General features: G+C 34.1%; 1 protein-coding gene across 1 annotated transcript in view; it reads right to left on the bottom strand.

The window, feature by feature from the left end:
* Positions 1-210: 210 nt before the first annotated feature.
* Positions 211-16,091, bottom strand: part of LOC123548032 (alpha-1A adrenergic receptor-like) — a 33,179-nt gene continuing 17,298 nt past the window's right edge. Inside the window, exons 2-4 of the mRNA XM_045335266.2 lie at positions 3,592-4,522; positions 1,194-1,360; positions 211-908 (exon numbers count right to left, since the gene is read on the bottom strand). Of these exons, the coding sequence (XP_045191201.2) occupies positions 427-908; positions 1,194-1,360; positions 3,592-4,382 (1,440 nt within the window). The 5' untranslated portion in view covers positions 4,383-4,522 and the 3' untranslated portion in view covers positions 211-426. The remainder of the gene's footprint in view (positions 909-1,193; positions 1,361-3,591; positions 4,523-16,091) is intronic.

Below are 16,091 nucleotides of genomic sequence, written 5' to 3'. Positions count from 1 at the left end.
CGACACTAATGCAGTAATTCAATATAGAAGACTGAAAAAATATCGAATGCTCAATTCAATATTTCAATATTGAAATATTGAATTGAGCATTCGATATTTTTTCAGTCTTCTATATTGAATTACTGCATTAGTGTCGTAGATATTATCATGTTTATGTAATCTTTTCTATCGTCAAAAATGATACCAAAATAAAATTTCCTTCAGATTTTATTAGTAAACAACAACTTTAAAATCTCAGTCAAACCGAGTCTGCTATTATTTTGCTTAGTTGCACTCTATGCTTTCAAAGGGTCTTCATACAGAGACGGTTTTGAATACTGACCTTATTACAAATGCAAATATTTTAAATGCAAGCTGTGCGTGTTTCCTTCTTTGTAAATTTCGTAAACATCTCAACATAGTCCTTAATTCTAAGTGTTGCTTCCACTAAACAATAGCTGAGTATTTTCTAGGCACACAATCCAAATCTTGTAAATGTATGATGTTATAGTCGTCGTCCTGTAGATCACTAAAGGATGATTTCTTTGATAAATGATCAAGATTTGCTGATGGCGAGGAAAGCTTTCTCATATCTGGAAAAACGATTAACGATTTCACTGGCGAGGCCGGCCTAGATGATGAGTTGCACGAGTGCTTTTTTCGCACGTGCACTGTAGCACTGTCTGATCCATATTCCTTGCTTACATAGCAAGAAAGTTTTCGTGTCCGGTAATCACGATGGCTATAGTTATCGTTTAAGTTATTACAACGTCGTATCCAATAGCAACGTAGAACTTTTAAAAACGCTCTTTTGAACTCTCGACTTGAGCTTGCGTAGATAATCGGGTTCATGAGTGAATTACAATATCCCAACCAGAAAATGACAGTGAACAATTTGTTTGGTACATGACAGGAATCACAGAGTACATCTGTAAAATGAGAAATACAGATTTCTTCAATGTAGTAGATGAATCTAAGATTTTGCAAAATATTAAAATGGTGTTACTACTTTAGATTTTCTAAATTATAATGAAGTAATACAGACCAGCATAAAGAAGGAAAAACTATAAAATCATAAAAACACAATATTTCATTAATTTTTACAGTTTAACAGAAAATAACAATTTTGATGTGTTTCGCTCGAGTTACCGAATCCAACACATTTATTCATTACGATTTGTTTTTAGCAGGATGATTTATGTGTAATTACTCACCTAGAGGTAGGCAGAAAAAGAATGGAAACCAGCAGCAAATAAATACTCCTACTACAATACCAAGGGTCTTGGCGGCTTTTTTCTCCCTTTTAAATTTTGCCAGTTTTCCAGCTGGTGTAATTCTTGAGCTTAGTTTTCGAAGGGATCCTTCTGAATTATCACTTGAACTGAAGAGAAAAAAGACTGGATACAATGAAAGAATGTTTCCGAAAGTGAAACAAACAAAGTAAACATAATGAAGTTTTTTCTTTCATTTCATTTTATATTAAACACCAACTCAACTTTGTCAGTTTTAATATATTGGTTTTTACAAAAATTGAAATATGAGATTTTTAAGTTAATTTTGGTTTTAAACTGATATGAATAAACTCTCCATCAGGATTCATTGACTCAAAAACCATAGGGATTATCTACTTGATTAAAAAATTTGAAGGTTCTGGGTCAAGTGGTTCTAATGTTATTTGGCGGAAACCGTTTTCAAATTTCAGGTCCCTGTGACCTTGACCATTGACCTACTGATGCCAAAAAATATAGTGTTCATCTACTTAATAAGCCCAATCATGCTACCAAGACTGAAGGTTCTGGTCGAGTGGTTCTCAAGTTATTAGGCGGAAACCGTTCGATGTACGGAACAAACGACCGACATACCGACCGACCTACGCGACTGACAAGTGCAAAGCTCTATACGCCCGCTTCTTTGAAGTGGGGGTGGTGGGGGGGACATTACTATTGGACAGTCAAGACGGATATATTTACGATATCAAAAGTGTTTGTTTGACGCTTTTGAGACAAGTGACATTCAAATGGAGAAACAAAACTGTAATATAGTAATACATGATACACAATAATCGGTATCATAATATGCTATTGATCTTAATTTTTTTCTAAGGTTAAGAAAGTCAGCAATAGTTTGATTTCACAAAGAATCTATTGTACTTTTTATTTTCATTACAATAATCATGTATTGAATTTTACTTAAAATACCCATTTTCAGTATAAGTAAGCAATAAAACCGAGTTTGACCAGGTATACGCACTTAATATTAGGATCAACCTATAACCACGATAATTTTATTAGGTTAATAATCTGTTCAGAAGGCTTTGTAAAACTGTTGTATAAATTACAGGCAGCTACAAATCAACTCCAATATAACTGGTGTAATATACGTACTACATTGTACTTATCAGCATGCAAGTGAACAAAATAGGGCTATAAACAGACAAATGATTCGTCTGTCTATCTCAAACATTTACATAAAACAATTTTCTCAGAAAGATTTTTATGTTCCCGGTACAGATTCGAATGAAATGTGTTGTGTTATGATTTACTCAACTGAATGTACTACATACAGTGTTGTATTATATGAATGCGTCGTGAATGGAAAAGTAATGATTAAAAAAATATGATGAAACAAGAGCTGTCACTATTGGTGACAAATGTCCCCGAAGTAGGCCCAAGAATGCCACAGTTGTATTCGCAAAAAAATCACATATCATTTTGTGACCTTGACCTAAGAGGCCTCAGTCATAAGTATGTTTAAAATTTGTGTCAAATTATTTTTAAATCCCTTGATAAATAGCAGAGTTATGGACCAGACAAGAAACACATTTGACTTCTAAATGTGAGCTTGACCTTGGAGCCAGAGGTCTGGGTCTTGCACATGACACTTTATCTCATTATAGGGAACATTTATGCCAAGTAATTCTAAAATCCCTCCATCAATAGCCGAGTTATGGACTGGAAAAGAAACAGACCATGTTAACATTTGACCTCTAAGTGTGACCTTGACCTTGGAGGCAGGGCTCTGGGTCTTGCGCATGACATGTCGTCTTATTATGGTGAACATTTATGCCAAGTAATTTCAAAATCCCTTAATGAATGGCAGAGTTATGGACCGGACACGAAACATACCCTGTTAACATTTGACTTGTAAGTGTGACCTTAACCTTGGAGCTAGGGGTCTATGTCTTGCGCATGACACGTCGTCTCATTATGGTCAACATTTATACCAAGTTCTTTTAAAATCCCTTCATTGATGGCAGAGTTATGGACCGGACACGAAACAGACCCTGTTAACCTTTGACCTCTAAGTGTGACCTTGACGTTGGCGCTAGGGGTCTGGGTCTTGCGCATGACACTTCGTCTCATTATAGTGAACATTTATGCCAAGTTATTTTAAAATCCCTTTGTGGATGGAAGAGTTACAGCCCGGACAAGAATTTACCGGACGGACGGACGCATGTACAGTGCGATTTTAATATGCCCACCCTCGGAGGCATAAAAAAAGTTTTTAAAGAATAACATTTAACGCTAACACCTGAAATGTTAGACGGCGATATCCCACAAGAAATCTTTATATTACAAAAATCCCGACTGATTTTTCAGACCAGATAATTACCTGCTTCCGTGAAAAGTTGGCATGCCTGCATGACTGAATCTGGCAGTATGTATACGAAGTATAATTCCATTGTCTTCCCCATTCTTTATCGTCTTTGAACCACTATTCAAAAACTTAGTATGTCTGCTTGCTTCACGATATATTTTGATATATACGACGAAAATTATGAGTGATGGTATGTAAAAGGACCCTGACACAGAAAATATCACATATCCAATTTGTTTAGTGACAGTGCACTCATTTGTTTGATTGCCACTACTTTCTCTCCATCCAATAAGTGGGCCAACAGAAATAACTCCCGACAGAACCCACACAAATGCTATTATCAAAGCAGCTCTACGATTGGTAATTATACTGGAATGTTGTAAAGGGCGTGTTACTCCAATATATCTGTCAATACTTATCACACAAAGGGTTAATATTGAAGCGGTACACCACAAAACATCGGCGGAGGCCCATAACTCACATAATATCTCACCGAAAGGCCAATATTTCAAAACTTCCAATGTTGCTGAAAGCGGCAACACGGTCACACCAAGAAGAAGATCAGCTGCAGCTAAATTTACAATAAAATAATTCGTTGTATGCCTTAAACGACGATCTAAATACACTGCAAGTAGTACTGTTGTGTTTCCAACTATTGTTAAAATAATAATGCAGCCCAATAAAATACTGACAATTATTGTCTCTTCGATCGAATGACTAGGCACTTCATAGGAGTCAATGTTTGTTCTGGCATCAATCTGACTTGTGGAATTCCAACACGGCGTATATCTCGTGGAATTCATCATTCTAGATGCAATTGAATTTGTTCAAGTAATAAGATGTCATCCGCCTGCCTTATTGGAAATGATTCTGAGGCGCATGGACATTAAATTGCTCTCTTGGTTGTCATATCATTCGCTTTATCATCCCCTGTCAATGGGATTTTCTGGAATATAAAACAGAACTATTATTTTGGAATCAGTGATGAAAACAGATTTCAGATTTGCTATTCAATATCTTTCTTAAGAAAGGTCAACAAAAGCCATATGGGGAACGTTAATATAATATAAACTTTTTGGATATTGGTGCAATTACGTTACGAATTGATTGCATATTTAAGTAAGATTCTTTTAATATCCTGCCGGCATTGTTTCAGTTATAGGTCACAACAGACAGAAGACAGTGTGTTTTTACTGTCATATATTGCTCACTATTTGACAGATTCAAACTGTGTCAAAATAGCAGTATTCACCCATAAAGCTTTATTCGTTTAGATATCGGCAACGCGTAGGCATAGGAAATAGAGATCAACATCATTGCACCTTTACTAATCCAATTTGTTCTGTATTACAAAAGTGCTTCTGTTGTGACATTTTGATAAAAGCAAAACTTTATTGTCTGCACTATAAAATACTTACTGGTATTTCATTTTATTATAGGCTTGTTATAAATTAATTTTTTACCATCAGTAAGTTGACAAAATCATATGAAGCAGGTTTTGAAAGGCAAAGAAAACACATATGAATAGATCCTAAATGTTTATGTTGTGCAAAAATGTATGATATTGTATTTTAAATCCTTTTCATATAATTGCAAGGGAAGTAAACTAATATATATCACTGTCCAAGGCAAGAGTTGTCATTTTTTTGCGGATCACAACTTTAAATTAAATATTAAAACTTCTGTTATTGATATTCACAAAACTGTCATAAATTTCACATTTGTGAAATCAGTTTTGGTTATTTCAATGACTTAGAAAATAATTTCTAGACTAGAACCTATCTCTTGTACATGTGTTATATTATTATTCTTATTGAAAACAATAAAGATATGCTCCCGCGTAAATATTAAGGTTTTGCAATTAACGTACTTTTACAAGAATCGAATTCAAAATTATGACTTCTTATACATTTATACAGGAATAACTCTAACACTTTTGTCTCTAAATCAAGCAAAACTATATCCGAATATTATGCGCTAGCTTCTATAATCTGTTATATAATGTTCAGTGTATGCTAGTTCATGGTTAGAAATCGAATGAAATTGCAAAACTATCGAATGAAACATGCGTTTAAACTAGTTAGTTAAGGTTTAGCATGCAAGTTAAATATTATAACTGTGAAATGTGCTTGTTAAGGACAGCTGAATAATGAGAAAACTAATTATTGTCATATTTTACGGATATTTCAGCTGAGTGCTTGTCAATAAGATACCAAGTTGGTTTAGTGAAAAATATCTTAAACCTTGTCTGTTAGACATGATATATATAGAACATGATACGTTTCGAACATTCTGAAGAATATATTCAAATGCAAGTTTTGTCTGCTTTTTATAAACTGTTTTATATATAAACGAATATTCTTAAAAGCTTAGTTAGCAAAGTTTGACATACACGTAGATTCTTAAATATTGAATCAAAAGATTATAAGACGTTTTCAAATATTGACTTTTTCGTGCATTTACCAAACAACGTAAATACTAGAGAAATTTTACATAAATAGGCCATTGCAAAAGGACTTTCATACCATATCCATGCATAAATCAGACTTAAATATCTGCTCAGCTATTATTTATATGTCTGCAACCACGAAAGGTCTGAAAATATATTATTGTGCATTTGCATAGTCTGCATCAAACTTACAGTCAAATATTTATTCAATGCCTGTACAGTGATTTTCCAATAAGAAACTGTGTAGATATTGTTCCGCTAGCAAGTAACATTTATGAACAAGAGAGCTAATAATAGTATCTGATTGTTTCACAAAGATTTACCCTTTTCAACATTTGTCTGTTATCATACCAAAGTCTGAAAGTAAAAGCAGTTTGATTTTCGTAAACAAGAAGAAAGTAAAATGAGAAAATTATTCAGTTACGATTTTGAACAACTATTATTTAAATGTAACTGAAAATTAAGAAACTTTAAGGACTCTTTTGCACAACACTTTTCTGTGCTTAATACCATTTTTAAATGGAACAAGGCAGTCGGAAAGACAGCTAAATCCCCCGCCACTGATATGGATAGTGAAAGGGTAAACCTTTGATTTTAGCTGTGACCTTGACCTTGAACTGACATGGCTGGCTCATGAATTCTGCACAACGTCTTGATGAGGTGATCATTTGACCAAAGTTTCATGAAAATCCTTCAAGGGGTTTAGGAGATACAGAGCTGAAACCTTTGACCTTCAGTTGTGGCCTTGACCTTGAGTTGACATGGCTGACTCATGAGTTTTTGATGAGGTGATCATTTGACCCAAGTTTGATGAAAATCCATCAAGGGGTTTAGGAGATACAGAGTGGACACCAAATGGAAGGCTCAAACCTTCGACCCTTAGTTGTGACCTTGACCTTGAGCTGGCATGGTTGACTCATAATTTCTGCATATCGTTCTGATGAGGTAATCATTTGACCCAAGTTTTATAAAATTCCTTCAAGGGGTTTAAGAGATATAGAGCGGACACGAAACGGAAGGCTCAAACCTTTGACCTTCAGTTGTGACCTTGACCTTGAGCCGACATGGCTGACTCATAAGTTCTGCACATTGCCTTGATGAGGTGATCGTTTCACCCAAGTTTGATGAAAATCCTTCAAGGGGTTTAGGAGATATAGAGCGGACACAAAATGGAAGGCTCAAACCTTTGACCCTAAGTTGTGACCTTGACCTTGAGCCGGCATGACTGACTCATGGGTTCTGCACATCGTCTTGATGAGGTGATCATTTGACCCAAGTTTCATAAAATTTCTTCAAGGGGTTTAAGAGATATAGAGCAGACACAAAATGGAAGGCTCAAACCTTTGACATTGAGTTGTGACCTTGACCTTGAGCCGGCATGGCTGACTCATGGGTTCTGCACATCGTCTTGATTAGGTGATCATTTGACCCAAGTTTTATAAAATTCCTTCAAGGGGTTTAGGAGATATAGAGCGGACACAAAATGGCAGGCTCAAACCTTGAGTTGTGATCTTGACCTTGAACCGACAAGGCTTACTTATGGGTTCTGCACATTGTCTTGATGAGGTGATCATTTGACCCAAGTTTCATGAAAATCCTTCAAGGGGTTTAGGAGATATGGACTGGACACGATTTTGTTACGGACGGAAGGACGGACGCAGACCATTCCTATAATCCCTCCGCCACGGCGGGGGATTAAAAACATGCAGTAATCGATTAACTTATTTTAGCACAATTGTAACTAGAAATAGTAAATACATCTAAGCAAGAGAAGTGAATGTTTATTTTAACAGTTACAGGCTTATGCCTTCTTATTTTGATGTATGAACCAAATGTTATTTAGCGCAGATAAAACTATTTGAGTCGACCCCTGATAATTTTATCTAAGATTAATCTGAGATGACCCCTGCTGGAAGTATTCTTTGTCTACCGCAATCTCTGTGGCACGTCGTCTGTAAGAAATTAATTTTATTACAATTGCCTTCAAGGAGAATTCACAATGTAACTCAAACTTTAACCTGATTGTACTTATTGAGTGGCTTATAGTTTGAATCGTTTGATAAGTATATTTGACATTTTCATAAATCCCAGGGTTAGCAATATAAGCGGACGAATATGACAGCTCAACCTACCTTTTTGACTGCCAACCGACAGCTTACCAATTTGAATGGTAAGTATATTTGCCCAATTGCATAAATCTTCAATTTAAGGATATAATGTCCATTTAGTTACGTCTTAGGAGAAGAATATAATGCCATTTCGCACCATAAAATGCAGTTATCGATTTCTTATTAGAAATTGTAATAACAAATAATACACCCTTACAAGGATACAAATTTTAAACGTTTTACAGGTATGTCTTATTTGAAGGAGAACCAAATGTTATTTAGCGCAGATAAAACTATCTGAGTCGACCCCTGATAATTTTATCTAAGATTAATCTGAGATGATCCCTGCTGGAAGATTCTTTGTCTATCAGTCGCCATCTTGCTGTGGACACGTGCGGGTCAAGAAATTATTTATTATCAAATTGCCACCATCAGTCGCCATCCACCTCCCGTATCAGTTCGAAACTGTTCATAAATTTATCAAGTTTAACTATTGACAATTACTAGTTCTTGATTCATTGTGCACCTAGAAATAATATCATCTGTTTAATAATGATTAATGATGTGCATGGGGCGGATTATGTAGCCCACCTCAATTTTAGCAACCGGGCGGATTATGTAGCCCACCTATGTTTTTAGCAACCGATTAACAATTTTGAATGGTAAATAATTTTGCTGTTATTGCTAATCTAGTCAATTTAGAAGGATTATAATTGTCCTGTTTAGTTATTCGTCATTTGGAAAAATAATTGAAATTTTCACATATGTTAGCTTTTGTATCTCTTGTAGAATAGTTGCAAAACAAATGAATTCACACCCTAAATGATACACACCAATTTAGAACGTTTTGAACAGAGGTATGTGAATTGGAAGGGAAGATTCAAATACCATAACACATACACTATTTAGACAATAATGAAAAATAAAAGGACGTTTTCTAAACATTTTGATATAAAATGTGATAGTGAAACAGTTTACCGATATTGTCTCGTAATACGCATCTGTGTTCAACCTCGAAACCTTGATAATATGTGTATATTATATCTGTGTTTTGTTGAAGGAAATTACCTTCATTTTTGAATAAACAACATTGGTGCAACATCAGGTGGCGTTTTCCGGTCTAACGTCATCTACAAAACGACACTAGCCAAATTGCAAACAATACATAAACTAATTGCTAAAGCCTATTTTTTCTGACGAGAAAAATCAAAATTGAACCGATACGAATATATGGTATTATTGGATTTTTAAAAAATAAAATCACAACTTGTGCAAAGTTTAATTTAGCGGTTTCATTTCAGCTGTTCTATCTGGACGTTTTTCATTTTCTGGTACTTTGAAAGTAGACAGTTTTATTTAGTACATATAGCATGTAAAACGTATTGGACTGAACGTTATATTTTGTGGGTTTAAATGGATATAAACCAAATTGCGACTTCTTGTAAATCATCAAAGAATCGCTAACGTAATTCATTAAGTTGCAAAAAGTCCCAATATGGTTATTACCCGTCTTCATCAAAGGGAGATAGAAAATATACAAAATATAAAACCTCTCATCGATGCACGGACTATACATGTACATGGGGTAATATTTTCCAGGATTGCTACTGCTGTTACTGATAAAGCTCTTTAATTTATGTTCCAAAAACTTCAGTGGCGCATTTCTGTTAACTTATAACGTCCAATTATTATAGATCGATATTTATCGCTCTTTCTATTTATTATCAAAGGGAAACAAAATCAATTTTAATTAGCTGAGAATTTATAGATACGAATTCGTCAAATAAAAACGACTCTCTGATAAGACCTCGGAGCGTGTTTATCATGAAAACCAATTTTCCCCACATTTATTGCAAAGATTAATTTTTTTCGTTATTTCATTCAATTAGATTTCGTAAAATTTCTCTTTGATCAAACGTGAATTTGATTTCTGAATTAAGAACAATTTTAACTGTTGCTTTCAGATACCGAGCCAATAATAAGGAATACCGCTTTTTGCACTTTCTGCAACAATTTTTCATCAAACATGTACGATTTACATCTTGAAGTTGAAGCAGTCTTAGGTAGGGGACCCGTAACAGCATTCGGCAAATTCCGTGCGAGTCCGACTTCTCCTCTGTTTTACGGCATATTCTTGGAGTAAATGTAATTCTAAAGAGCAATGATTTCGGCAACAACCGGTAAATGACGAAATAACGTACGGTGATAATGTATTCAAACGGAAACTACCGATTGTCATTATGGTCTGAACGTTGTCGCTCCTGGTGGATATTTGTCCTTGTTTTAAGAACGTTTGTCAAGATGCATGTTGGGTAAATTAACTGATGCCGATGTCTCTTATTGTATATGTCAGAGTCTTATACTACTTAAAGGCACCTACGGAATTAATTAACTGTTAAAGACACTTGAGGCAAATGCGGTTCACGTGGAGCAAATGCATCTTAAGCAGCCATGAAACATTAAGATTGATTAATGTATATGACCCTTTAGTATTTCATTTAACTGGTATCGATTGATCAAATTCTACCATACTATTACTTTATGAAGTCAAGATTGTAAAATGATTTTAAAATATTTGAATACTTTCACATGCGATGGTAAAATAAGCCCAGTGATATTTCACATGTAATAATCTGGAAATTATCAGCATTATGATTCCTTACGCATTTCTGCAATTTCTAAAACCTGTAAGGCGACAGAGACAAACAGTCTAAATTAATTATTTTTGACAGGAAGCACTTACCATCAAAGTCTGAAGTTTTATTCTTCTCTCGTTTTATTTCTATCCAGATTTATTTCCACTGACGTGTGAGACTCCTGTATATCAAAAAACAGAGGGTCGTGCCTATCAGTGGTCCATTTATACATACTAATCCTAGGTAATAATGCTTGTGATTTTTTTTCAGACTAATTTCTAAACTACTTTTATTTTAGTTTCATGTTTCTAAAGCACCAAAACACCTACAGTACAACAGCTTACACTAAAATGCAAATGATTAGTTACATGTATATGTGTACAATACAGAAAATTGCTATTCTTTTTTCTCTCGAGTACATTTATCTGTACAAATGTTCAAAACCTTTTGTAAGAAAGCTTTTTACGACTGGACCATGTAATAGTATCCGTCAGTTAAGATTTATTTCCGCTAGTTAGTCTTTACTGAACATCAGATGCCTCTAAATAATGGTCATGTTTAAGGTTATTGCAAACCAATGCACATAGTGTTGAAAATTGTGGCAAACCGACAAGACTCACTAATGCCAGTTTCGCCTCTAAACGTTCTAGGAAAGTGCTTATCTTACTCTTCATGTTTTAATTGGGTTTTGTGTAGTTGTGGGATGAACTCTCTGTACATGGCGACAATTATCTAGACTTTTTGAATATTTGTTCTCTACGTTTAGCCAGCTTCAAAATCAGTATTGATGAAAAATGGTACAAACTTTATTACGAAAAAATATTGTAAACATAAACGATAATATTTTGTACAAAATACGGACACAATTAACATCCACCGGAAAGAATCCCATCAAACGCCCATACAAAAAAAAATAAGTTATGTAAATGACACTGATCTGTTGATGATGCTTTTTTCATCAATATCAATATGCATGTTTATTAACCTTGAATTTTTATCACAAATATTGACATACCTTTTTTAAATTGAAAACTGATTTTCACCAGAAATCATTACATTACAATATGAAATGCAATCACAAAAGTTTTAGACGAACCATAAATATCAATTGACAGGCAGACGAGTTATTTAGGTCAAACTCTACATACTACATACAATGCAAGCATGAATAGTTTCTTAGTCAAAAGCGTAAGCTTAGCATTGATCTATTCAACATGATTTTTTTTAGGTTCTATCAGTGCGATAAAGCCGCGATGTTGGCTATGTTAGTATTACTAAAACATCTAGCTAATTGTTTTTAGCAAATGACAACAATTTTATTTCGTAAATGCTGCAATAATTTGTTCGATACACTTAATAACTATTCAGAATATTAATTCATAAAAATGACACAGTGGATTTGTAGACACATCATATCGTCCATTAATTAAGCGCCAGAAGGGGCTATCAGCATTCTTTGTACATATGTGGATAGCCCCTTCTGGCGCTCAACGGACGATATATTAAAGCATGTAAAATAGTTCTGCAAACAGCTGCTATCCTTTTACCTTTGTATTAACCACCATGTTTAAGGAAAAGAATTAATATAAGTTTTCGATGAAAGCTTGTTTTCAGATCATTTACATTATCATGATTGTAAATTTTATTGTATGTATGTGATTTATGTAATAAATACTGTTTAAACTAACCACCACCATGTTGTTTTTATTAAATTGTATGTTTACTCGACTTTATTAATACTTTTTGTTACTTGTCCTAACGGTAAGACCAATTATTGCCTAACCAAAAAATCTACTTGTTAGCATGATTGAATGTTTTATTTCAGCTAGGATGAAATTGGTATGTTTATTTGTCTGGCGCCAAAGTGTTCAGAAAGCCGGAAACATATAAAATATGGACTCAATTTATGATTCATTGAACTACATTATTACTCCGGTTTGAGCGTGATATTGTTAACTTACTGATCCTTATTCTATACATCATACTTTGATATCATCCCATTCAATTTCCAATCGGTCTGGGTCGTAACAAAAAGTTTTTATTACTGAAACGTTACTCTATCCTTGACTTTCTGTGCTTAAGCATACCATTAACAATCTGTCTACACAAACGGATGCTGACTTTGAGTGTTAAATCTAATCCCAGCTACTTAGACCTGAAAAGTGCAAATGTTATGCACTATAGAATTTAAGACATTCTTAATGTAAAGACACAATTACGATTTTACAGAAAACCTCATCTGTAAAAGTAAAATACAATACCAAAGGGTCTAATTTAAAACTCAACAGAGAAAGCCATATTCAAGGAACGCACATCCCAAAAGGTCGGCATAATATGAAATGTAGTAATGCACCGGAAATCTTTAACATGTAATACGGATACATGTGCCAAACACCAATGAGGCAATCGAAGTTAACTGTCGTATGTGGGTTGTAGAAAGTCTTCCCGTACTTGGACTCAGTGTTATAATTTCTGGTCGTTTTGGGATCATGGAGAACATTTAGTTATACTCTAATAGAATTCCGCATATAATAAGCTGGTGCTAGGAGGAGGGGGTGGCATGAGTGGTGTTGCATATTCCATGACATCTCATGAACAGATTCAATCAAACAGTCTGAAATTACGTTGCTTGCTTACGTTCTATGATTCCAAACGATATTTCACAAACTTTATACTCTAACCGACATAGCATAGCTGCAACAGAGTGTACTTTTGCAGAAATCGTTATGTTAATTCAAAGCCGTAGTGTTTTATTTCTATATTATAATAATGTTTAAGTTGCTGAAATACACGCATAAAGCACTTTTGAATTACTCCTGTACGTACAGTACCAACAGCTGATACATGTTAAACTTCTTTTTTGTTGCTACAGGACGCCAAGGTCTGACTGTAACAGAGCTATTTTAACATTATGTCGATCCTGGATGTTGTATTGAGCTCGAGTGATCTTTTGCAAAGCGGTCTCTTAAAACCACGTGATCTGTTAATATCAATGAAATTAACACCAGCAATAGCAAGGAATATTAGGAATTTCGATTATTGTAAATTTTTATTTGTGAAAATCAAGCTGTAATTTGTGCAGTAATTTAGGTATATGATATATTGTGATATTGACAATATGCACATTGCTGCCTGAGTATGCGATTGCTTCAGTTATAAAGACAGTCATTTCAGACAATAACAAACATGTGGATTATCATAAAGAATGTTTTAGTATGTATGGATATGACAAAAGAATGCACACAACTTCCAGTCAACGATAAAAATAATCACGCAGCAACCAAAATCCAATGACATTTAGAGGCATACCGTAATGCAAGTTACGTGAGTATTCCATAAAGGATACATTTAACAAGTCTAAATCACAGACCTAATGGAACGATGCTTTATGAATCACTTAAAACATTTTGAGAAATCAATCTTATATCTGATATGCGTTATCTGGTGTTCCTGCATTTCTGGCTAAGAATGAAGAATAAAAAATATGTTTGTTTCTTCGATGGAATAAATTTTGACTATGCAGGATTTTAATACCTTTTATGATCATTGTTCAGAAAATTAAATTCTTGTTACTTCTGAAATTTGATATGATCACAAAGTTTGTTTAACTTGTACTCATCAATCGGAAGATATATGGACATAGGGCACTTCTTTACAAAACGCTTGCATATTTATAGTTTAGGTATATTATCTTTCAGCATTTACATCACCCTTTTTTATAAAGTCATTTTAACTTTTACCACTACTTCATGTCAATGTCATGTTTTTGATAAGAAGTCAAGAGAAAGGAGTTATAGAACCCGCCAAGACAACTATAATTAGATACAACTATTTTTCTTTTAAACTGTAGACAGAGCACCGTATAGCTCTTCAGAACACAATATGGCAATTATTTATTAAATTTAGCCTGCAGTGCTATGACCAAAATGTGAATTCAAAATGTCGTTCACCTTTTACCAGATACGTAAACTCAAATTTTGTATCTTAATTGGTTTTCGTAAGTTTTCTGTATCTTATTCAGCGTACAATTGAAATCCAAAATACATATAAGGTAAATATATCAACTGAATATCGCCGTATTCTGTATTAGGAATTATGCATTTCTTTCATTTCAAATAATTTTGTAATAAAGTAGATAGGACGTTTTATATATTCACTAACACTAGATTATATCTAAATATCGATTCAATAGGAAAGGCGATCTTCCAGAGTGGCCCAAACTCAAATCCTTCAGAGTGTTATGTGTGTACAAGATGTAAACATGTTTAGCACCAACTAATAAGAATGCAGCGATGAAACCTTAAATTGTATACGAAATCAAATTCTAACTCCACAGTTAGCACGATCCAAAGACAGCCTTGTGAATTGGTCTTTACTACCAGTGATTACAATAAATCTTACAAGATGAGTAAGTACGAAAATAAGGATTTGTTAAGAGGCTTCTTGAATCTGACATTTGAAAGGTGGTATAAAATCGCTTATGATAAAAACAGTTTGTCCTTTAAAGTCAAGAAGATTTTCTTGAAGCAAGAAATACTGACAAAAAAAAGATATGTTTGATTAGAATGTTCGTTAGAGAAATATACATCCTAAAGTCCTTTTCCTCTAGCTATAAAGAATTCTATTACAAATTGAATTGACTCCATGATCCCAAATGCCCCGATAATATGACAATATAAAGTTACGAAAATAACAATAACGTACACAGACCCTGTCTATCATTTAATGAAAAAAAATCTTAATGTCAGTCCAGCGTACAAATGCCAAGTTACGTTAAGAGGGAAGTACAGTTAGAATTGAACAACTTGGTGTAGAAACACTTTGGCACAAAATCAGAAAATAATGTCCTTGTACATGTAATACCCTACCGATAGATTTACTATGAGAACCATGGTACCAAGGAGATAAATATAAATCTATTTCAATCGCGTATTACGAAGTTCAGCACATTGGTCCTTTCTGGTTATTTATCTTCCACCGTGCACCCGTCAAATTTCCATTTCCCCAATGCTCCTTATCGAGGAAAGTCTCCGTACATTTTATGCTATAGATATTTGCATAACCTTCCTTACTGAACTTCCGGTCCAGACGACAGGGCCGTGTACACATATAGGCGAAACGTAAAGAATATTAAGTATTCACCTATATACAGTAAAACCCAAAATAATGAATAAAGATCGTCCTAGAAAGTATGCTGAATATGAAATAGTGTTATACATATTGATTTAGTCTAAACCAGAGCTGTCACTTAATGTGATTTTAACCCCAGTTAAAACCGTGCTTTAATAGGCTATAATAGTAATGAATAATATTCATTGTTAC

This window comes from Mercenaria mercenaria, chromosome 9, assembly GCF_021730395.1.
Source record: "Mercenaria mercenaria strain notata chromosome 9, MADL_Memer_1, whole genome shotgun sequence".
Classification (NCBI taxonomy): Eukaryota; Metazoa; Mollusca; class Bivalvia; order Venerida; family Veneridae; genus Mercenaria; species Mercenaria mercenaria.
The sequence above is the reverse complement of the archived record's forward strand: the minus strand, read 5'-3'. Positions and strand labels throughout refer to the sequence as shown.